General features: G+C 36.5%; 1 protein-coding gene across 9 annotated transcripts in view; it reads right to left on the reverse strand.

The window, feature by feature from the left end:
• CACNA2D1 (calcium voltage-gated channel auxiliary subunit alpha2delta 1) overlaps positions 1–25605 on the reverse strand; it is a gene marked incomplete at both ends in the record, with an annotated part of 512237 nt that overhangs the window by 19213 nt on the left and 467419 nt on the right. For all 9 annotated transcript variants that reach the window (XM_082846527.1, XM_082846526.1, XM_082846525.1 and 6 more), the window contains 10 exons: positions 1550–1602; positions 1689–1841; positions 2703–2774; positions 4540–4578; positions 4960–5027; positions 7866–7952; positions 8847–8950; positions 9623–9685; positions 10780–10867; positions 20714–20811. In XM_082846527.1, the coding sequence (XP_082702653.1) occupies positions 1550–1602; positions 1689–1841; positions 2703–2774; positions 4540–4578; positions 4960–5027; positions 7866–7952; positions 8847–8950; positions 9623–9685; positions 10780–10867; positions 20714–20811 (825 nt within the window). The remainder of the gene's footprint in view (positions 1–1549; positions 1603–1688; positions 1842–2702; positions 2775–4539; positions 4579–4959; positions 5028–7865; positions 7953–8846; positions 8951–9622; positions 9686–10779; positions 10868–20713; positions 20812–25605) is intronic.

Consider the following 25605-nt stretch of genomic DNA (forward strand, 5'->3'; position numbering starts at 1 on the left):
GTACACAAACACGTTTCTTTTTCATCTTTTTGGAAAAAGTTGAGAGTTTGCTAATAGAAAGTTGAGCATTTTTATATAAGTATTTCTTAAATTATGCAAGACATTGTCAATTCCATTCTGTAAAAGAAGTCATGAAGTCAGATGTGTTCAGGACCCAGTGAGGGACACATATGTGTCAAGACACCTAATACAAAATCAGAGCCAGGAGAAGTGGTAACTCTAAGAGGGAGAATGTCATCATTCTGGTGCGCAGTTTTCACACTCAAGATTTTCTCCTTATTTTAGTTATTAAAGCTCTGTGGTAGGGAAAAAAACCCCTAAACAAAAATGACTTTGTACCATGGGTTTACGAACTATTTACTTTACAATATAGAACATATTTGTAAATACATCACGTGGCATTCATGAAATACAATATACATATTACATATAGGGCGTATGGCACGCCCTATATATCAGTTTTACAATAAATGACAATTGAGCCAAATATTAGTAAAAACTCATCTGGAACTGAGTTTAGTTAAAACAAAAGTTGGGGGGGAGGTTGAGGAGGGGGAAGGTTCTGGCCAGAAAATAGCATAAAGACAATCAAGTATTTCACGATGACTATGAGCTTCAGAAAACCTATGTAAATTCATATACAAATGTCATTGTCAGAACAGAAAGCACCCTTTTTCACAATTTTTTTTTAGAATAAATTGGATTTTTAACATCTTTGCTATTTTAATAAAATGGCATAATCATTTAATTTTCGCTGGGAAAGCCACAACATCAAGTGAACGTTATAGATTAATATACATGGAATAAAACTTATACAATACAGTAGGGTAATGATACAAAAGAGAGAGAGAGAGAGAGAGAGGGAGGGAGGGAGGGAGGGAGAGAATGGACCCAGACACAACAGGAGGATTAGTTACTTGACTGATCAGACCCAAACAATGACAAATTTGATCTTCCAGACTTTCCACAGTGCCTCAATAAGCAGTTTAAATGTCTTCTTTTCACAGATGGCAGGATATAGGTAAGAGGGGAAGGAGGGAGGAAGGGTAGAACCAGTGAAAAGAATTAGATCCATTTCAGGAACATGATGCTTCTAAAATGATGCCAGCCTTTGTAAGAAAAATGAAGAGGTAGAAAGATAAGTCATCATGTCATGAATTTGATGGATGAAGACATTTAACTTGCACAATGAAGGCAATAAATAGTAACTTTTTATAGATCAATATGCCTAAAATGTAAGCATTGAGTATAATATAAACAAAAAATACAAATGAAAAGAGTTCCAACAGATCCATAGGTAAAAGAAGCCCCTGAAAAGGCTGAAGTGTACCTGAGCATAATATTGTTTTCATATAAAAAGCTGAATAACTGTAACGGTTTTACAGTGATCAGTAAGAAAAAATACTTATGAATACTGCCAATATGTGCTGTAGGAAATGAAAAAACTAGTTCCCGTAATAATTATCTACATGTCCATCTTTCCGTCACATTCTTTACTATTTCACAACACTTTTCTCTCAATACCAATAAAACTACAATTTTGACTTACCAGGCAGCAGCAGTGGCCCACCAGCCAATGTGTAATATGTCTGCTATTGATGGCTATAAAATAGAATAAAAAAGTATTACATTAGTCTACACTGAGAGTCCCTCTGAGAGAATGGAAGGGTGAGTTGCATATTACTGACCACGTATGCTGAGCGATGCCCTGCTCCTTGTTTTGGTGCAGCTCCAGGCTCACACACAGACTGATAATCATAAGATTTATTATAAGCATAAACTGATATATTAACCAGGTGTCTCATCAAACTTGGATCAATCTCTCCAAAAAATCTTCCAATCTGGTACAGAAAAAAATAATAAAGTGTCAAATGTAAGCCAAGTATTAACACCTGAACCAGTACAAACAAAAGAAATGATGCAAAGAAACAGAACTAAAACTATTGAGGAGCTTGAAAACAAAAGCAAGTAATAAACCAGTATATGATACTCTGAAAAAACTCCAGTGAGATTAGGTATTCTCATTTCTGAATGGCCCCCTGTGCTATTTGGAAGGAATGGACAGTTTACTAAGCCTTAAGTCACAATCCAATAAGAGAAATGGTGAAACTAGAAAAAGAAACTTGTAGGGACTGTGCTGAACTGGAGTGAGTCCCATCTATAGGGACAACCTCTAGCTCACCAATTCCAACCCATGAATATTGTAATTTAGGAAGACTGTCCAGTATTGAGAGATCTTTTTTGTTTGTTTTTAAAGAGAAGCCAGATATACAGATTCAGAAATGAAATTAGTTGGCAATTAATTCTACTTTGTTTAAAATCCTGTGTAAACCAAAGAGCCTAACTGTTACCAATTTCCAAATTTCAGGTTAGAATTTTCATCTGTTTCAAACCAGCTATGTATTAGGACTGACATTATCAACTGATTAATATGTGAAAATTTTCTAAATTTCTGAGAGATCAAAAATAAAAAGTTCATGATGTTAAAATCCTTAGCTCTATATTTTAATGGTAACCGTACCAGAAAGTAAACTCAGCTAACAAATATAAGGAAAACTAGTTTTAGGATGCATTTCTTGATGGTTTATATTTACATTAAGAACTTCAATTATCAATTTTTATAGTGGTGTGAAGGGGTTTTGTAATGTTGATCAGGGAAACACACTTTGGAAACCCTACTCCTTGCCACTTTAGGTACATACCTGGTTAGTGTAATCATCATGATTTGCCATCAAAAGAAACCCACCGTCATCTAGAATCACACAATCCATTACCTAGCGAAACAAAAATAACAGTTAATACACTTTTTTAGGAAGGTTAGGTTACATAATCATTACTCCATTATATAGATGATTATAACAAAACAGGAGAAAAACTTAGATAACTATATCTTCTCTTGAACATATATGCTCAGGAGATTCTGATGAAATAAATTAAGGGCATGCATATAGATTGCTGTCAAACCATCAAGGCTTGAAATTCCACCACGATCCGTCCAGTTAAAATAGTCAACTCAGGGACTTCCCTGGTGGTGCAGTGGTTAAGAACCGCCCGCCAATGCAGGGGAAAACGGGTTTGAGCCCTGGTCCAGGAAGATCCGACATGCCGCGGAGCAACTAAGCCCCAACTACTGAGCCCACACGCCGCAACTACTGAAGCCTGCGCACGTAGAGCCTGTGTTCCACAACAAGAGAAGCCACTGCACCACAATGAAGAGTAGCCCCTGCTTGCTGCAACTAAAGAAAGCCCGCGTGCAGCAACGAAGACCCAACATACACCAAGGAAAAAAAAAAAAAAAAAAAAAGTCAACTCAGTCTGAACGAAAACATAAGAACAAATTAGAAATAATCTTTTCACCACCCCACTGTCATCTAAATGAACCAGGAAACTGGATAAACGAAAACATTTAATAATGTACAATTATTATTTTAAACACATACTTAAGATTTTGACAAGAAAGACATTAAGAAAAATCCATTTGGGGCAATATTCATCACAGGCTTAAAAATAAAAAGCAGCAGCATGAGGTTATTTATAACTATTTTATACTAAAAATATTTGATTGGATAATTTGAGATGTCAAAGCAGGAAACAAGACCAAAAAAATGCCTGTGACAGAGGAAAAATAATCATATATCCTAAAGTATTCCCATCCAGTTTAAATTATGTTTAAGTGCATGAATCAATTTAATAATTTTTATTGTATAAAATCACAAAAACATTGTTTTCAGATTTGGGGACGTAATGCACTCTATTTTTCTAATATGAAAGGAGCTTGCTGAAACCTTTGCTCTAAAAACAGCTGATACATAGTCTATGTAAAATGGATGTTACAAAAATAATTAAAATTACTGGCTTATGATTTCACAAGACTAGGAGTGAATAAAACGACATGAAACCCCTGCTTCCTTTGGAAATATATAGACATACATAAGAGGACTGAAAGAAAATAGTGGAATTTGTCATTCTTATTCATTATATGAATAATTTATCTAGTACCATTCTTACAGCATCTTCGGCTTGGAACAAAGCAAGTTGACATTTGCTTTTTCAATTTCTCAAACAGAAATGGAAGTAATAGAAGACAATGTAAAATCCAATCCAGGCAAGTAAAACTATGTAATACCGAGGTTTAGTTAAAAAACCTTTCTCACCACTATAAACACAGTGTGAAAAGTTCAGATAAAGTGCAAAAGATGAGGGAAGATTGCACTGATAATCAATAAATATGCTTCAGTTTAGAAACTCTGGTCAGAAACGAATTTGTATTTATATGTAGAAAAGAATCTAACACAATTGAGACTGAAGCGAATACAGTCTATATTGATATGGCTTTTTAATGAATATCTTAAAATGCTTCTAATGTTTAAGGTTAGGAATTAAAACCATAATTCTTATCTATGAATTAGTTCACAATTCCATACAATATTTTTTTAGCATTTGACTAAACCTTCCTGCATCTTTCTTTATCATTAGAGTCTTAGGAAGAGTAACACAAAAAATTGTACTTAAAAATTCCATTTTAAAGAGTTCTCTTACATCACTGTTTCTTTTACAGTCACAAACTGGACCAGCACACTGAAAGACAGAAATACAGTTATCACCTCATATTATCTTTCTAGTTGGATTTTAATTATATCATTTTAATTATTACCATATTGTAATTAGAACTTTTATAATAATTAGTATAAAAGATTAAACGATAGTCTAGTCAATAGCTTTATCTTTACAAATTAGAAAAGATCAGCCAATAAATATTTAAACTAGCATTTTAAATTATAATACTGAAATATTTTCCTATTATTTATTAGTTGACTAAACAAAAAATTCTTTGAAAAATGGTAATTCATAATTCTGCTTCCATGTAGTTGCATCGAAAATTTATTTTGTCACTGTATAAGACTTTGCTTTCTAAGATCAGTAAATGTAGCATACGAATTTTTTAAAAAGTTATCTTACCGGATCCCTGATTGATGTTTTGGTGAAATTCTCTATCCAGGAGTTTACATCAATTTTAATTCCAACAACTGAAACAATCATGTAAAGAAAAATTGACACATGCATTTAAAAAATGTAGCTATAATTCTCATTTATCTTTCCTCTCACATTTAAAAATTCCTGAGCAGGCAAATGTAAGTTTCTTAAGATTAAAAAAAAAAAAAAATCTGTTTAATTGCAGATATACATTGAAAAGCTGATTCAAATTCATTTAAAAGGTGGCAAATTTAATTAGCTTGCAATATAATTTCTAGGGTATGATAATTTAAATAATTTATATTCAATTTAATGCTATTTTATAATGTTTATTACAGACATATATTTCTTGGGGTTTTCATTAAAAAGTAATGCTAATAGCTCTTAAACTGTTATATAAACTTCGTTTATACACACATTTATTTACTATAACCTGGTATATTAACTAATAAAGGAGGCTTAAAAAAAGGAGTGTCAGGAATAGCTTTATAAATATGAGGTCATTCAAGGTGGTGGGTTTTAAGAGGCTTCCCTAACCTGACCAGTGCATGCAGTAGGTGCTTAAGAAATGTTTGCTGAGAATATGCAATGGAGAAAAGACAGCCTCTTCAATAAGTGGTGCTGGGAAAACTGGACAGCTACATGTAAAAGAATGAAATTAGAACACTCCCTAACAAACACCATACACAAAAAATAAACTCAAAATGGATTAAAGAGCTAAATGTAAGGCCAGACACTATCAAACTCTTAGAGGAAAACATAGGCAGAACGCTCCATGACATAAATCACAGCAAGATCCTTTTTGGCCCACCTCCTAGAGAAGGGGAAATAAAAACAAAAATAAACAAATGGGACCTAATGAAACTTAAAAGCTTTTGCACAGCAAAGGAAACCATAAACAAGATGAAAAGACAACCCTCAGAATGGGAGAAAATATTTGCAAACGAAGCAACTGACAAAGGGTTAATCTCCAAAATATACAAGCAGCACATGCAGCTCAATATCAAAAAAACAAACAACCAATCCCAAAATGGGCAGAAGACCTAAATAGACATTTCTCCAAAGAAGATACACAGATTGCCAACAAACACATGAAACGGTGCTCAACATCACTAATCATTAGAGAAATGCAAATCAAAACTACATGAGGTATCATCTCACACTAGTCAGAATGGCCATCATCAAAAAATCTAGAAACAATAAATGCTGGAGAGGGTGTGGAGAAAAGGGAACCCTCTTGCACTGTTGGTGGGAATGTAAATTGATACAGCCACTATGGAGAACAGTATGGAGGTTCCTTAAAAAACTAAAAATAGAATTACCACACGACCCAGCAATCCCACTACTGGGCATATACCCTGAGAAAATGATAATTCAAAATGAGTCATGTACCACAATGTTCACTGCAGCTCTATTTACAACAGCCAGGACATGGAAACAACCTAAGTGTCCATAGACAGATGAATGGATAAAGATGCGGCACATATATACAATGGAATATTACTCAGCCATAAAAAGGAACGAAATTGAGTTATTTGGAGTGAGGTGGATGGACCTAGAGACTGTCTGTATTACAGAGTGAAGTAAGTCAGAAAGAGAAAAACAAATACCATATGCTAACACATATATATGGAATCTAAAAAAAAAAAAAAGGTTCTGAAGAACCTAGGGGCAGGACAGGAATAAAGAGGCAGATGTAGAGATTGGACTTGAGGATATGGGGAGGGGAAAGGGTAAGCTGGGACGAAGTGAGAGAGTGGCATGGACGTATATATACTACCAAATGTAAAATAGCTAGTGGGAAGCCGCCGCATAGCACAGGGAGATCAGCTTGGTGCTTTGTGACCACCTAGAGGGGTGGGAAAAGGAGGGTGGGAGGGAGACGCAAAAGGGAGGAGATATGGGGATATATGTACATGTATAGCTGATTCACTTTGTTATACAGCAGAAAGTAACACATCATTGTAAAGCATTATACTCCGATAAAGATGTTAAAAAAAGAAAAAGAAATGCTTGCTGAAGTGTGGATAAATGAGTGGATGAGTAGGTAGGTGAATAGGTGGCACGTGAATGAGTGATTGAGAGAATAAGGTTGAATGAGTCAATGAGCAATTGAGAGAATGAAGGAAGGAGTGAATGAGTTGCTGAGTGGATGATGGAGTGAATGTATGCAGTTCAACCACTGGGGGGTGAAATTGCCCTCAAGAGCAGACAGGGGTTTATCTACCTTCTCAATCTGGCCTATTTTTTCTAAAATTCAAACAATACTGAATTATACTTTTTTTTTTTTTTAACTTTTACTGCATCTGTTCATTCCAGCCCACTTCTAATTCCCACTGGTGCTTAGTTTTATGAACTTTTTCATTTGCTTGATTTCTTTCACCAAAAGACTCATTATTCTACATATTTTATTGTAAGGTTTTTTTAATAGATCCCTACCTAATTCTTTTTAACAGATACATAGTATAGATATGCCACAATTTATCTTTTCCCCCAATGATGGAAACTTAACTTTTCATGTTTAAATTATTACAAATATTCACATCCTTGCCCATATCTACTGTTGTATATCTGAAATACTTTATAGGATAGACTTCTGAGTGGAATTGCTGGATCAATCCAGCAATTAGAATTTTGATATACAACACGAAACTGACTCCCTAAATTTATGTCAAGAGTGTATAAACATACACACTTCTTTGAAAACTCAACTCTTATTTTATCCCCAGTCTCATACGTAACTAATTGTGTTTCATTTTATTTTTCAAATTTGACTTTGTTTTCGTTGAAGCTTTCTGATAGCCCTCCTGATAAGCAGTGCCAGTTGATAATATAAACAGTAGGTCACATTTAGTTTTGGTTGTGTGTATGCGTACAATATATGTGCTTACCTGCAGGTTTAAGAAGTTTTCCCTGGATGTATATTTCTACAGCTTTGCTTACCATAATGCCCGATTCATAAGCACCAGGTCCGCTTTCTAAAAAAAAAAGGAAAAATAGACCTGTCTAGATAAAGCAAATAATATTACATTTCTTTTAATAGGTACAGGTGGATACTGTTTTACTTAAATGTTCTAGCATAAATATGTTATCAAGAAGTGGTCTCCTCTTCCCTCTTCTTCCATTTTATAGCAGGCTAATTAGAGTGTCCAGGAATTGGTTTGCATGAATTGACTTTGGAATGAGAATTACTCAGCTTGGCTGCATCCCTCTCACAATAAAGGATGCACACCAAATCCCTGCTTTGACACTTACTACAATATTGGGGAGGCTGCTGAAGTAAAGCAGAAAGATTGATCTCAGATTCACAAAACTGCTGTAAAACTGTAAAAGATACATATTCCTGGAAAAACTGAAATTCTCTGAACTTCAGTTTCCCCATTTGCGAAAATGGTGATGGTAGAACCAACCCCCAGAAAGGATGAAGGATTAAATTAGAAAGTTTTAGGGAGAGAACCCAATAAAGTATTTTAAAATATAGGCTATTATTAATTTTTATAAATGTTATGCAACTAATACCGATTAAAGAGCAAACTGATTAATTACATTTTTAAAATTCATTAAACATCCTTACATATATTTGCAGTTTGTGAAATGAGGGATGAGCTATATGTGTTTCAATGTATTATGCATGCCTGCAGATATCCTGTCTTTACATTACTGGGTGGCTGATTTCTTGTAGATGCATTTTACTTCCTCAACTAAATGGATGCTTCTGTCCTTCCAATGTCGTGCACATGGTATATGCTTAATGATGACTATTCTGAGCAAATAACATAAAATATATTGTTTGTGTGGGGGGAAGCAGGTAGTAGCAATAATTTATTTTTAAAAAAGGAACTGAGATGGCTGAATTCTAAAGCAATACTTACTGTTAAAGTACGGAGCAGTGAAAACATAGTTATCGTTATCAAGACTTCTTTTATAAAAGCTGTCCTCATATGTTTCTGGGTTTTCTTGCCAATTTTCTCCAGCCCTAAGGAGGAAATGGGTCATCATTTTAATTCTTTAATCTACTCGATAACTTACTTTTCCCTTTGTGGACACCACTGAACTTTACAGATATGTCTGTATCTCAGGTATGTCTAAGGAAGATAGTGGTAATTGATGGTGTAAATGACATTCACTACTAAGCAACAGATCTGCTTAGAATTAAACTAAGGAGCAGAAAAAGCTGACGTCTAGTTTTACTCTGCCAGGTAATTATAGACAAGTCAGTTAATAAGTCAATTAATATAAATAAGCCTACACAGCCCACTTTATGGACTCTTCTGAAGATAAACACAGATAAAATCCATAGAACAGTGAGAATAATGAAGTGCTATGCAAACATTGCCAATTGACATATTTGTAATAACCATTATGTTCATTTAACCAGGTTAGCTTATGTCTATGAAGAGAGAAGTCTCTTTGATAACCTCTTCAATGTTGTAATATATATGACAAGCAAAAACATCACTGAAGAATTATAATAGCATTTTTGAAAGAAATGGAGTATTTTAATGATTAAGTACTTCAGGTAAATTCCAATTTAACTACTAATAATGATCAGTTTCTCTGAAGAATGGCTTCCTTATACAGTAAGGTACAGATCCTTGGAGTAGTCCTTTGTAATCTAGTAATTTTTACAGATGCTATTTGAACTTACTCTTTGGGATAAACTCTGGTAATCCCACCATCAGTCACAACAAACCGTGCTTTCACTCCCTTGCTGGAACAGAAGACAAAAGAAGGAAATTTCATTCAACTTATTCTTCGTAAGGTGTTAGTTTAGGTGTTGGTGGTACAAAGAGAAACAGAATGAGTTCCTGAGATAAAGGAAGCCGAAGTAAATGTATCAATAGATGTAAACTATGTTTTAATAAAACATAGTTTTTAGATATTTCTTAAAATATCTAAGAAATAGTTAAAGGGAGGATGCTTAAGGAAGACATTTCATAAGAAATAATGAGATAGCTGCCTGCTGAAGATGGAATGGGAGTTAACACAGATGACAGGAAGACATCACATGTAAAGAAAAGAGCACATGTAAGGGAAAGCTAGTGAAGAGTGGTAGTATTTGGTGTAATAAAAGCATAAGGCATGAGGTGAGAAACAACAGGAGGTAAAGTTGCAAGTATAAGCTTCTGAAGAATGGTCAGCTCATGAGTGATCATGAAATCCACGCTGGAGAGGCTGCTTCACCTTCACCCTGAAGTTAGGGCTCCGTTTTAAAAGTGAGACTCTGGAAAGTATGAGTTACATGGAGAACAGCCTGGGGCCCGTGGGCAGAGGAATTGGAAGCCCTAAAGGCGGAGACATCACTGCTGTGATTTCTTAGATATGGAAAACAATTAGAACCCTGAGTATGAAGCAGAGAGGAAAACATTTTTAGAAACAATATTTAGCACTTGGTGGTTGATTGGAAATGGGGCGGAGAAGAGACTGGAAACGAGAACCATCGTCAGATTTCTCCCTGTCTTGACTGGCTGTAGGGCAGGGCTATTAGAAAGCTAACTGAACATTCACTAGAAGCCCTAGTTTACCACCAACACTGAGACACACGCAAGCACACCTATTTAATTTGATCATTCACACTGTAGCATATACATGCGTAAAGCTGAGTAATGGTAGATGTTAGTCCTGACACACACCCACAACTGAAAATTCAAGTTGTCAACAACTGCAAAATGGTTTTCTTGGGAAACGGTTATTAAAGATAAATAATAAACTTTAAATTTGAGATTTATTTTCCAAAAATTTCCCAGAGAGAAGCTAAACTGAAATACAGAATATATATCTTTTATTAATAAGACAAACACTTACATGTTTTTCTGCTTACTCCAGTAATTCTGGACAAGTTCATTTGTAAAGCCGGCATCCAGCAAGACTCTATTAATCAAGTCCGTATTGCCTAACAGAGAAGGAAAGCCTCAATTACACCCACATAGTTTAATTAGGATAGTAATGAAACAAACATTTTCTATTTCCAGAAGCAATTTAGAGTGGATAATATTTCTATGAATTTAAAAATGTAACCTTATTAATTTTCTACATTTTTTATATTGTTCCTCTTCCATTTTTCAGGATATGGACAAAATTAGAAGTGGAAAAACCAATTCTAAATGCGGCAAATTATTTTATAAATGCCATCAAAAAGATAAGGATTCCAAAGTCTCACAATTTCACAGACGATTTTATGCCTAAATATAAAACTACATAATACATATAGGGTTTTCTTTGTTTGTTTTTTTGTTTTCTGTTTTGGGGCCAAGGAACAGAATAACTTATCACAGACCAGCACTGCTCCAAGACCGGCTTTTGGAATCTGCTGGTATTGATGAAAGAGCACAGGCTTCAGGCTGTCACTTGTGGAGTAACTGAAGAGAGTATTAGCCCAGGTTTGAAGGTAATGGAGGGAAGAGATGACGAGGACCAAGGGTCAATGAATACACTCTCTTAAACAAAAAATGTTGCCTTCTTCCCTTTCTCTTGGCTTCTCTGCTCTAAGCCCATAAAGCTCTGAAATAACCTACAAGTACCGACTGAAACTTCACACTTCTTATTTCATTTTATTCAGATATGGAATATATGGTCTTAGTTAATATTGTATTACCACAAGAGTTGGGGGTGGCATAGGCTAGAAAATATTTTAGTTCCTTTTAATTATTTTACCTCAATGTATCTTTCACTCAAGATTAAAGGATCAATTTAATCCATATTTTAGACTTCATTTCAATTCATTCTAGGAACTTTTATTACATTGTTTTAGAAACAATCACTATAAAAAAATAATCCTTTTGGAAAGTGAGTGATATATTTTAATTCTTAAATCCTTTTAATTCTTAAATCCTTTTAGGTAAAACAAAAGAGACCATTGTTTTAATCTGTAATAGAAATCAATGCTGCAAGTAATTTCATAGTTTGGTTCATATTTTCATTATGCTCTAAGCCTAAGATCAATCTTGAAATCTGTCTCCTGCAGCTGGTTACACGCAATAAATAGATTATTAGTGTTAAGCTTTACTGTTTTATACATTTACACTTTTCATTTTTACTTTAATTCAAAAAAAAAGAAGAATATGAAGAAGACAACCACTCTACAGCATTCACATTTAGGCAGTTTAATAAATTAACTTAAACAATAGATGAGAATTGTAATTTTACTGATGGATTAAGTACTTTTATAAAGCAAAGTTAAACTTGTACCTCTTTAAAAAAAAAACATTTAGGACAGTTACATTTCAATCACTGCTATCTACTTTTAGAGTTGGTTTTACAGATTATTGATAACATGAGGTAAAGTATGATTGAGAAAAATCTGTAACACTGTCACAGGAAAATAGAAATTATTTCATAGCTATTAACTCTAATAATAAAACATCTAGTAAGTTCTCAATTTTTTATATAATCATCTCAAACATTTCCCACAGAATTATAGGGGAGGCAGAAAAAAGTTAATTGAAATGAAGGAAGAGACTGAAGAACATAAATAACACTATGGATATTAGCGCTATTTTACTAAAAGTATTTTCTTTAAACACTTGTACTTCTCTGAGACAAGACATCCAATTAAAGGAGTATTCAATAATATTATTTCAGCTCTCTCTTGGAAATAAATAATAACATTGTAAAGGTTCTGCTCAGAACGAGCTCACACTGAGCAGAAAGTTTTGAAATCACACGTGTTCAGGCATGATCAATGCAGACTTCACCCACCCATGACAGGTTTCCAGAGTGGCTCTTTCGAGCAACCGGCTAACTCGTCTTAGAGGTGCTCAGTAGTAATTTCTTATGAGATAAATATAAGTTTGAGAGACAGCTTTAAGAAGGGATTTTCTTTTTTTATAACTGAGGAAATGCTTTATTTAACCCTTCCTGATAGCAGGAGAAATAACTTTGAAGAAGAAAAGAAAAAGAGAGAAGAAGGACGAGCGAGAGCAGAAGGGAGAAGATGGAAGAAGGAGAAAGAGAACAAACAAGTCATTTATGTGTACTTTTATCTTCAAGTTATATTTACTAAGGTAATTTTTGCCAGGCAGTTGGTTTTCCTCTCTTATTTCCTAAGTATACTGCCTTTTCTCCTGATTGTACTTTTTAATAAATAGGGTAATTTTAGGAAGAAAAAACAGTTAAGATTTTTAAATGTTTTAAGAGCCCAGAATCCACAAATCTCTATGAGGTTTCAGAGTATAAATGATGCAAATTTCTCTGAAAGACAAATAAAATTGTTAAAAACTAACTACTAAAACTGAGCCATTCTAACTTGATTTACTTCATAAAATGGTAAATTATAGATGCATATTTTTTAAGATTAACGTTAACTGTGATCAAGATAAAACCCCAGGACGAGGGGAAGATGGCGTAAGAGTAAGTCGAGGAGATCACCTTCCTCCCCACAGATACACCAGAAATACATGTACACGTGGAACAACTCCTACAGAACACCTACTGAACGCTGGCAGAAGACCTCAGACCTCCCAAAAGGCAAGAAACCTCCCCACGTACCTGGGTAGGGCAAAAGAAAAAAAAGAAAAAACAGAGACAAAAGAATAGGGACGGCACCTGCACCAGTGGGAGGGAGCTGTGAAGGAGGAAAAGTTTCCACACGCTAGGAAGCCCCTTCGCGGGCGGAGACTGCGGGGGGCGGAGGGGGGAGCTTCGCAGCCGCGGAGGAGAGCACAGCAACGGGTGCGGAGGGCAAAGCGGGGAGATTCCCGCACAGAGGATCGGTGCCGACCGGCACTCACCAGCCCGAGAGGCTTGTCTGCTCACCCGCCGGGGCGGGCGGGGCTGGGAGCTGAGGCTCGGGCTTCTTTCGGAGCGCAGGGAGAGGACTGGCGGCGTGAACACAGCCTGAAGGGGGATAGTGCGCCACAGCTAGCCGGGAGGGAGTCCGGGGAAAAGTCTGGACCTGCCGAAGAGGCAAGAAGCTTTTTCTTCCCTCTTTGTTTCCTGGTGCGCGAGGAGAGGGGATTAAGAGCACTGCTTAAAGGAGCTCCAGAGACGGGCGCGAGCCGCGGCTAAAAGCGCGCACCCCAGAGGCGTGCATGAGACGCTAAGGCTGCTGCTGCCGCCACCAAGAAGCCTGTGTGCGAGCACAGGTCACTATCCACACCCCTCTTCCGCGGAGCCTGTGCAGCCCGCCACTGCCAGGGTCCCGGGATCCAGGGACAACTTCCCCGGGAGAACGCACAGCGCGCCTCAGGCTGGTGCAACTTCACGCGGGCCTCTGCCGCCGCAGGACTGCCCCGCACTCCGTGCCCCTCCCTCCCCAGGGCCTGAGTGAGCCAGAGTCCCCGAAGCAGCTGCTTCTTTAACCCCGTCCTGTCTGAGCAAAGAACAGAAGCCCTCCAGCGACCTACAAGCAGAGGCGGGGTCAAATTCAAAGCTGAACCCCGGGAGCTGTGCGAACAAAGAAGAGAAAGGGAAATCTCTCCCAGCAGCCTCAGAAGCAGCAGATTAAATCTCCACAATCAACTTGATGTACCCTGCATCTGTGGAATACATGAATAGACAACGAACCATCCCAAATTGAAGAGCCGTGTGGATGAAAGGCTCTTGGTGCTGCAGCCAGGAGTCAGCGCTGTGCCTCTGAGGTGGGAGAGCCAACTTCAGGACACTGGTCCACAAGAGACCTCCCAGCTCCACATAATATCAAACGGCAAAAATCTCCCAGAGAACTCCATCTCAACACCAGCACCCAGCTTCACTCAACGACCAGCAAGCTACAGTGCTGGACACCCTATGCCAAACAACTAGCAAGACAGGAACACAGCCCCACCCATTAGCAGAGAGGCTGCCTAAAATCATAATAAGGCCACAGACACCGCAAAACACACCACCAGACGTGGACCTGCCCACCAGAAAGACAAGATCCAGCCTCATCCACCAGAACACAGGCACTAGTCCCCTCCACCAGGAAGCCTACACTACCCACTGAACCAACCTTAGCCACTGGAGACAGACACCAAAAACAACGGGAACTATGAACCTGCAGCCTGCATAAAGGAGACCCCAAACACAGTAAGATAAGCAAAATGAGAAGACAGAAAAACACACAGCAGATGAAGGAGCAAGATAAAAACCCACCAGACCTAACAAATGAAGAGGAAATAGGCAGTCTACCTGAAAAAGAATTCAGAATAATGATAGTAAAGATGATCCAAAATCTTGGAAATAGAATAGACAAAATGCAAGAAACATTTAACAAGAACCTTGAAGAACTAAAGATGAAACAAACAATGATGAACAACACAATAAATGAAATGAAAAATACTCTAGATGGGATCAATAGCAGAATAACTGAGGCAGAAGAACGGATAAGTGACCTGATAGATAAAATAGTGGAAATAACTCCTGCAGAGCAGAATAAAGAAAAAAGAATGAAAAGAACTAAGGACAGTCTCACAGACCTCTGGGACAACGTTAAACACACCAACATTCGAATTATAGGGGTTCCAGAAGAAGAAGAGAAAAAGGAACTGAGAAAATATTTGAAGAGATTATAGTTGAAAACTCCCCTAATATGGGAAAGGAAATAGTTAATCAAGTCCAGGAAGCACAGAGAGTCCCATACAGGATAAATCCAAGGAGAAATACGCCAAGACACATATTAATCAAACTGTCAAAAATTAAATACAAAGAAAACATATTAAAAGCAGCAAGGGAAAAACAACAAATAACACACAAGGGAATCCCCATAAGGTTAACAGCTGATCTTCCAGCAGAAACTCTGCAAGCCAGAAGGGACCAGGCAGGACATATTTAAAGTGATGAAGGAGAAAAACCTGCAACCAAGATTACCCTACCCAGCAAGGATCTCATTCAGATTTGATGGAGAAATTAAAACCTTTACAGACAAGCAAAAGCTGAGAGAGTTCAGCACCACCAAACGAGCTTTACAACAAATGCTAAAGGAACTTCTCTAGGCAGGAAACACAAGAGAAGGAAAAGACCTACAATAACGAACCCAAAACAGTTAAGAAAATGAGAAAAGGAACATACATATCGATAATTACCTTAAATGTAAATGGACTAAATGCTCCCACCAAAAGACACAGATTGGCTGAATGGATACAAAAACACGAGCCATATATATGCTGTCTACAAGAGACCCACTTCAGACCTAGAGACACATACAGACTGAAAGTAAGGGGATGGAAAAAGATATTCCATGCAAATGGAAACCAAAAGAAAGCTGGAGTAGCAATTCTTATATCAGACAAAATAGACTTTAAAATGAAGACTATTAGAAGAGACAAAGAAGGACACTACATAATGATCAAGGGATCGATCCAAGAAGAAGATATAACAATTATAAATATTTATGCACCCAACATAGGAGCACCTCAATACATAAGGCAAATACTAACAGCCATAAAAGGGGAAATCGACAGTAACACATTCATAGTAGGGGACTTTAACACCCCACTTTCACCAATGGACAGATCATCCAAAATGAAAATAAATAAGGAAACACAAGCTTTAAATGATACATTAAACAAGATGGACTTAATTGATACTTATAGGACATTCCATCCAAAAACAGCGAATACACATTTTTCTCAAGTGCTCATGGAACATTCTCCAGGATAGATCATATCTTGGGTCACAAATCGAGCCTTGGTAAATTTAAGAAAATTGAGGGCTTCCCTGGTGGCGCAGTGGTTGAGAGTCCGCCTGCTGATGCAGGGGACACGGGTTTGTGCCCCGGTCCGGGAAGATCCCACATGCCGCGGAGCGGCTGGGCCCATGAGACATGGCAGCTGAGCCTGCGCGTCCGGAGCCTGTGCTCCGCAACGGGAGAGGCCACAACAGTGAAAGGCCCGTGTACCGCAAAAAAAAAAAAAAAAAAAGACAGAAAATTGAAATTGTATCAAGTATCTTTTCCGACCACAACGCTATGAGACTAGATATCAATCACAGGAAAAGATCTGTAAAACATACAAACACATGGAGGCTAAACAATACACTACTTAATAACGAAGTGATCACTGAAGAAATCAAAGAGGAAATCAAAAAATACCTAGAAACAAATGACAATGGAGACACAACGACCCAAAACCTATGGGATGCAGCAAAAGCAGTTCTAAGAGGGAAGTTTATAGCAATACAATCCTACCTCAAGAAACAGGAAACATCTCGAATAAACAACCTAACCTTGCACCTAAAGCAATTAAAGAAAGAAGAACAAAAAAACTCCAAAGTTAGCAAGAGGAAAGAAATCATAAAAATCAGATCAGAAATAAAAAAGAAATGAAGGAAATGATAGCAAAGATCAATAAAACTAAAAGCTGGTTCTTTGAGAAGATAAAAATAATTGATAAACCATTAGCCAGACTCAATCAGGAAAATGAGGGAGAAGAGTCAAATCAATAGAATTAGAAATGAATAAGGAGCAGTAACAACTGACACTGCAGAGATACAAAAGATCATGAGAGATTACTAAAAGCAACTCTATGCCAATAAAATGGACAACGTGGAAGAAAAGGACAAATTCTTAGAAATGCACAACCTGCCAAGACTGAATCAGGAAGAAATAGAAAATATGAACAGACCAATCACAAGCACTGAAATTGAAACTGTGATTAAAAATCTTCCAACAAACAAAAGCCCAGGACCAGATGGCTTCACAGGCGAATTCTATCAAACATTTAGAGAAGAGCTATCACCTATCCTTCTCAAACTCTTCCAAAATATAGCAGAGGGAGGAACACTCCCAAACTCATTCTACGAGGCCACCATCACCTTGATACCAAAACCAGACAAGGACGTCACAAAGAAAGAAAACTACAGGCCAGTGTCACTGATGAACATAGATGCAAAAATCCTCAACAAAGTACTAGCAAACAGAATCCAACAGCACATTAAAAAGGATCATACACCATGATCAACTGGGGTTTATCTCAGGAATTCAAGGATTCTTCAATATACGCAAATCAATCAATGTGATAAACCATATTAACAAATTGAAGGAGAAAAACCATATGATCATCTCAATAGATGCAGAAAAAGCTTTCAACAAAATTCAACACTCATTTATGTTAAAAACCCTGCAGAAAGCAGGCATAGAGGGAACTTAGCTCAACATAATAAGGCCATATATGACAAACCCACAGCCAACATCATCCTCAATGGTGAAAAACTGAAAGCATTTCCACTAAGATCAGGAACAAGACAAGGTTGCCCACTCTCACCACTCTTATTCAACATCGTTTTGGAAGTTTTAGCCACAGCAATCAGAGAAGAAAAGGAAATAAAAGGAATCCAAATTGGAAAAGAAGAAGTAAAGCTGCCACTGTTTGCAGATGACATGATACTATACATAGAGGATCCTAAAGATGCTACCAGAAAACTACTAGAGCTAATCAATGAATTTGGTAAAGTAGCAGGATACAAAATTAATGCACAGAAATCTCTGGCATTCCTTTACACTAATGATGAAAAACGTGAAAGTGAAATCAAGAAAACACTCCCATTTACCACTGCAACAAAAAGAATAAAATATCTAGGAATAAACCTACCTAAGGAGACAAAAGACCTGTATGCAGAAAATTATAAGACACTGATGAAAGAAATTAAAGATGATACAAATAGATGGAGAGATATACCATGTTCTTGGATTGGAAGAATCAACATTGTGAAAATGACTCTACTACCCAAAGCAATCTATAGATTCAATGCAATCCCTATCAAACTACCACTGGCATTTTTCACAGAACTAGAACAAAAAATTTCACAATTTGTATGGAAACACAAAAGACCCCGAATAGCCAAAGCAATCTTGAGCACGAAAACTGGAGCTGGAGGAATCAGGCTCCCTGACTTCACACTATACTACAAAGCTACAGTAATCAAGACGGTATGGTACTGGCAAAAAAAAACAGAAAGATCAATGGAACAGGATAGAAAGCCCAGAGATAAACCCACACACATATGGTCACCTTATCTTTGATAAAGGAGACAGGAATGTATAGTGGAGAAAGGACAGCCTCTTCAATAAGTGGTGCTGGGAAAACTGGACAGCTACATGTAAAAGTATGAGATTAGATCACTCCCTGACACCATACACAAAAATAAGCTCAAAATGGATTAAAGACCTAAATGTAAGGCCAGAAACTATCAAACTCTTAGAGGAAAACATAGGCAGAACACTCTATGACATAAATCACAGCAAGATTCTTTTTGGCCCACCTCCCAGAGAAATGGAAATAAAAACAAAAATAAACAAATGGGACCTAATGAAACTTCAAAGCTTTTGCACAGCAAAGGAAACCGTAAACAAGACCAAAAGACAACCCTCAGAATGGGAGAAAATATTTGCAAATGAAGCAACTGACAAAGGATTAATCTCCAAAATTTACAAGCAGCTCATGCAGCTCAATAACAAAAAGCAGACAACCCAATCCAAAAATGGGCAGAAGACCTAAATAGACATTTCTCCAAAGAAGATATACAAATTGCCAACAAACACATGAAAGAATGCTCAACATCATTAATCATGAGAGAAATGCAAATCAAAACTACAATGAGATATCATCTCACACCAGTCAGAATGGCCATCATCAAAAAATCTAGAAACAATAAATGCTGGAGAGGGTGTGGAGAAAAGGGAACACTCTTGCACTGCTCGTGGGAATGTAAGTTGGTACAGCCACTATGGAGAACAGTATGGAGGTTCCTTAAAAAACTACAAATAGAACTACCATATGACCCAGCAATCCCACTACTGGGCATATACCCTGAGAAGACCGTAATTCAAAAAGAGTCATGTACCAAAATGTTCATTGCAGCTCTATTTAAAATAGCCCGGAGATGGAAACAACCTAAGTGTCCATCATCGGATGGATGGATAAAGAAGATGTGGCACATATATACAATGGAATATTACTCAGCCATAAAAAGAAACGAAATTGAGCTATTTGTAATGAGGTGGATAGACCTAGAGTCTGTCATACAGAGTGAAGTCAGTCAGAAAGAGAAAGACAAATACCGTATGCTAACACATATATATGGAATCTAAGAAAAAAAAAATGTCATGAAGAACCTAGGAGTAAGACAGGAATAAAGACACAGACCTACTAGAGAATGGACTTGAGGATATGGGGAGGGGGAAGGGTAAGCTGTGACAAAGCGCGAGAGAGGCATGGACATATATACACTACGAAATGTAACGTAGATAGCTAGTGGGAAGCAGCCGCATAGCACAGGGAGATCAACTCGGTGCTTTGTGACAGCCTGGAGGGGTGGGATAGGGAGGGTGGGAGGGAGGGAGACGCAAGAGGGAAGAGATATGGGAACATATGTATATGTATAAGTGATTCACTTTGTTATAAAGCAGAAACTAACACACCATTGTAAAGCAATTATACTCTAATAGAGATGTAAAGAATAAATAAAATAAACTAAAATACAATGTGTTTTCCTCTGCATAGAGGAAAGAACAATGCAATAAAGAACCTTCAAAAGATCATTCCAAATTCAGTTTCCCAAATTTGAGAGGAACAAGGTAAGCATATAGTATTTACATCTAACCTTTTGCAAGTATTGAATACCTGGATTTGAACACTGGATTTTACTTAATAACAGAATAAAATTTCTGTAATATATAAAAAAATTAAGGGTCAAATTATTACCATTAAAACTTCAAAAAGTAAATAAATAAACCAGCATACCAACGAACTAAATTGAACCGCGATTTGACTACTTTGGATAATAACCACAGTGAAGCAATTATTGTAAATTAATGCATACTTACATGATGGGTTGTTCGGAGTTTTTCTATCAATAAGCTCATTAAAATTTAAAAGAAATTCGGTGTTATTATCTGATATTTTAAGATCATTGCAGTAATCTCTGAAAAAAATAGTTTAGGATATTAGGTGTTAAAATCACAACTTTACAAAAATGTACACAGTAAGCATAGGTAGTGAAAACACTTAATTTTTAAACTTTTTACTAGCTGCATGACTTCGCAAGCTGTTGAATTCTGGTTATCTCCATTTCCTCATCCTTATAATGGAATAATACTTTAACATCAAGTGGTCAGGATTATATATTATATATTAAATATATTAACCATTTGAACACTGGACAGAAGGTGCCCAATAAGTGTTGGCTTCTGTTACTCCTACTGTACTATTGTCATTTTATGCAGTAGGTTAGCAATTTACATATAGAAATTAAGACTGAGAAATTTAAAGATATATATTTATCAAATATCTACAATAAACCCATTGTGTTAACGTTTTTTTTGAGAAATTACTGTTTTAAAAAATGGAGTAAAATAAAGTGGCATTGATTTAGTTATTTGCACATATCTGTAATTACTGACTTAAGAAAAGACACTAATGTCTCTGTATTCAGCTGACTGCAAGATTGTTTTGGCACATGAAAAAAGCAAGTGCTCACACAGATCATCAGTTGGAAAGGAGAATTATTTTAATAATCTTTTCAGATAATTGTGGGTGTTCTTTTCTCTTGAGTAACAATTTGTAACAATCAAGTAACAATCTTGATTATTTGCAATTTCTTGATTCTTAATTTGTGATATGGAATCTGAAACAATACCAATGAGCATTTTGTACTCTGTTATATTAAAATTCAATGCACCATCTTACATTTTGAATGGATCTTTTACCCATGATTTTTATCACATCATAAATTGGTTATTTGGAAGATATGAATAATGCAGATATTCTAAACGGTAACATATTTTATTACACAATAATGAAAATTCACATTCATTAATAACATCACTGATCTCACCAGATAAGTCTATAACTATGGGGAAGCTGTCATGCTTACAGTAATGAATATGTAACTTTCCTAAAATTCTAATTTTTGTTTGAAGTTCAGGTTTTGTCATTGGGAACAAATACTTTCAGTTGTTTTCTTCAAAGTAAAAGGCTCACTTAACTAATTTTTGAGAAAATGTCTGCCAAATACCCAAGTCTGAATAACCACAGTTCCTCTGTCATTCATTCTTTCTAGTAAAATGATATCTCATGGAAAAAAAGCAAGAACCTCCTATTTTAGCTCTCAATTCACACAATTTTTGGAGATAGGCAAGTTACTCTGGTATGCAGTAAAACTTCCTTTTTTTTTTCTTTTTACACAGAGTATTAAAAGACATATACTCATGGGTAAACCTCAGTAAAATTAATAATTCTTACTGCTTTAATCAAGGATATTTTAAAGTGACACTGGCTTTTTCCCCAATGTGGGTGCCTGGCAATGAAGATTACAGTGGCTACCAGTAGTCTTTAGTACCACTGTCTTGATTCCTGATAAGGTATCAGCTCACCATTGCTTTTGTACTGTCACTGCAAATGTCAATATGATGAAAAACACAAATGCCATTTAACATTGTTAGGAAAACAGCTTTGTCCTTGCAGATTCTCTGAAAGAGACTTTGGAACCCACAGGGTTCTATACTTTGGGAACTGCTGTCCTAAGTGTTTTGGAAATTAAGAATAAATGTAAGGCAACAAATATTATAAGAAGATTGCAATGATAATAACTAGGTTAATACAACTAACAGACTGGATAATCAAATATTCAAGACAAAAATGCAATCAAAAAGTAAACATTTTCAGATGCAAAAAGTAAACATTACCTAAATACAAAGCTGCAGAGAGGAAAAGAATGTCAGAACTTCAAAAAAGAGACTTCTTGGTTCATGGAAAATTTTCGTTTAAAGACAAGGTTTAAAAAGTTTTCATAATACCCATTAAATTATTGACAGAGCTAAAGTTGACTTCTTCCCACAATGCTATGCTTTTTTGGAAATAACACTAGCCTGGAAGTCAAACGGCCAATACATTGAACTAGGATCGCACAGAATTAGAAGCTGATGGGAAGGTTTTAGAAGGATTAAATAGAATGTTTTAGAAGGACTAAATGAAATAATTATTAATAAAATCATTAATAAAACATGGAATTTTAAAATTCCATGTTATTGTCTAGAAGGCATTTCTAAAATTTTCGTTTAATCATTTAATCCTAAAAATAACTTTATCAGAAGGTAATTTAATATTTTAATAGTGAGGAAACTGAGATTCAAAGATGTAAAAGGATTTACCCAAAGGCACCTAACTAGCAAGTGGTCAAGCCCTGAGGGGAAAAGGAAGCCAAGTCTTCAGATCCCTAATTAGTGTTTTAACATAACCTACACTGTGCTTTGAACTTTGACTCTGTGAGCTTTTATAGTTACAAAGCTTCAGGCCAAAAGCAGCTTTGACCTCTACCAATAGAAGGCTGTCAGTGTTGTTTAGACAACGTCATCATGTTATGTTTTGTTTCTGTTTTGATCCTTGCTGGATCAAACTTTGATCCAACTTTGTGCCCAACTTCGTGCCCAACTTTGAAGGAGTCTAAAGATATTATTGACCTTTTGATGTATCCTAATGGCAAAAGCAGTGAAAGTGCTGAACTACCGTTAAGGAGAGTTGTTGAATTAGGACGGGAGCAGAAGTGAAAGAATTTAAACAACTGCGACGTGAGAAAACACAACACAACGCTGAACGTTGTGTCAGGGGAATGAGTTCTCCAGTAGTAAGAATGAGCCGGGACAACAGAAAGTTACACACCAGGCAGAGCAGGGTGCCTGTACACTACGTAGTAAGTAGCAAGAGCCTGACTGAAATATTTGGGATGTGAAGGTACGTCTAGACAGACAGCATCAACATCGGTTGCCTGTTAGCCTAATGATTGTTCAGCATAGGCCTGGGAGCTTGACAACTGGAGATAATCAGCATTTCTTAAGATCTCTCCCAAAGGAACCACCCCAGGAAAGTGCATGACAGGCAATAACTGTGGTTACCACAACTGCTGAGTTCCCTCAGGACGTGTGGGATAGACTTTGCTGATAAACTTTCTATGAGGCACTGTTTTTCTAAAAGAGATCAATCTTATGCATATTGATCATTACTTTTCTGAGGAATTTTTTTTTTTTTTTCCCCTAAAAAAGATTAAAGTAGCAAGGTGGCGAAACCTCTGGATGGCTTTAAAGGAACAAATTCAATTTCGATTTGCTGAAAGTACCTTCAGGGCCTCAAAGCTATATAATCTTTTTTGGTCACTTTGTGTTTCTGACCAAAATGGGATTTGTAACTTAAATGGCTGCAAACTAAAAGATCTTTGGTATTAGAAATTTGGCAAATTATTTATTTCTAGAAAGTCAGTTTGTTCTTATTCTATTCCACGAACTTACATAGGTCATACATCTCAAATTAGCATTGAATTACTGGTGATCACATACTTTTCTTTCTTATTCTAACTTATCTTTGAAGTGCTTTCTCATTTCTGATTATCCAAGAAAGATAGAAAAATTAATCCATGTTGTAGATTTTCATCCCTATGACTGTAATTCTCTTAAAGATAGGAATAATGCTCCACACATCTGTATTCTCCATGCTTTCCTTTCCAGTAGTTTTCAAAATTTAAGGAAATTGCAAAAACCGAGTACTAACTAGGATCAAAGAGTTTAATTATTTAAGAATTAACAAAAATGGTTCTACCTTTAAATTTCACGAGCGTTCTTCTTTAAATTATTTTAAAATAACTGCTTTTTAACATCCTTTATTATTATTATTATTATTATTGGCCACACCACATGCCTTGCGGGATCTTAGTTCCCCAATCAGGGATTGAACCCGGGCCCCTGGCAGTGTGCCAAGTCCTAACCACGGGACCACCAGGAAATTCCCATAACATCTTTTATTAAATAACTAGCCCTCCTGCTCTGACCTCTTAATAAAACCATCAGTAATAATAAATAAGGGCTTCCCTGGTGGCGCAGTGGTTGGGAGTCCGCCTGCCGATGCAGGGAACGCGGGTTCATGCCCCGGTCCGGGAAGATCCCACATGCCGCAGAGTGGCTGGGCCCGTGAGCCATGGCCGCTGAGCCTGCGTGTCCGGAGCCTGTGCTCCGCAACGGGAGAGGCCACAGCAGTGAGAGGCCCGCGTACCGCAAAAAAATAAATAAATAAAATAATAATAATAAATAATATTTATTTAAGATCATGTCATACCAAGAGGTATGCTAAATATTCTGCATGCAATATTATCTCACTTAAAGCTTATAAAAATTGTATGAGGTAGGTATTATTGTTAGCACCATTTTGCAAGTAAAGAAACTAAGATGCAGAGAATCTGAGTAACACAGCTATGACCATGAAAATCTGGGAAACAGATCCTGAAAGTCTTTCTCTAGAGTTTGCTTCACTGTTTCCCATTAATAACAGTGACAAAAACATATGCTGGATATTCTATGCTACATAAATGTCTCCCTTTTCTCACCGATTTTTTCTTTATCCCAATTTTCTATCAGTTTACTTTCCACAAATCTTTGAATACACATCCAATGCTCATTGTTTCCAGGAAATGTTCCCTACAAAACTATTTTACTCAGCTGTACTGGACATTCTTTTGCGATTCCCTAACTAAGTATTTGCATATTCAGTGTAGATATTTATACCTTAGAGTAGCAAGGAAACAGATTCAGAAAATCCCGTATTATTTAACATCTCTAAAACTGTTTCCGGATCTGTGACATAGGATAATATATAACACTAATTTATTATAGAGCTCTTTTGAGGGGTAAATATAATCAAATCGTACATGTAAATCATACATGTAAAAGGCTTA

Source organism: Leucopleurus acutus, assembly GCF_964270905.1.
Source record: "Leucopleurus acutus genome assembly, chromosome: 9".
In the NCBI taxonomy this organism is placed as follows: Eukaryota; Metazoa; Chordata; class Mammalia; order Artiodactyla; family Delphinidae; genus Leucopleurus; species Leucopleurus acutus.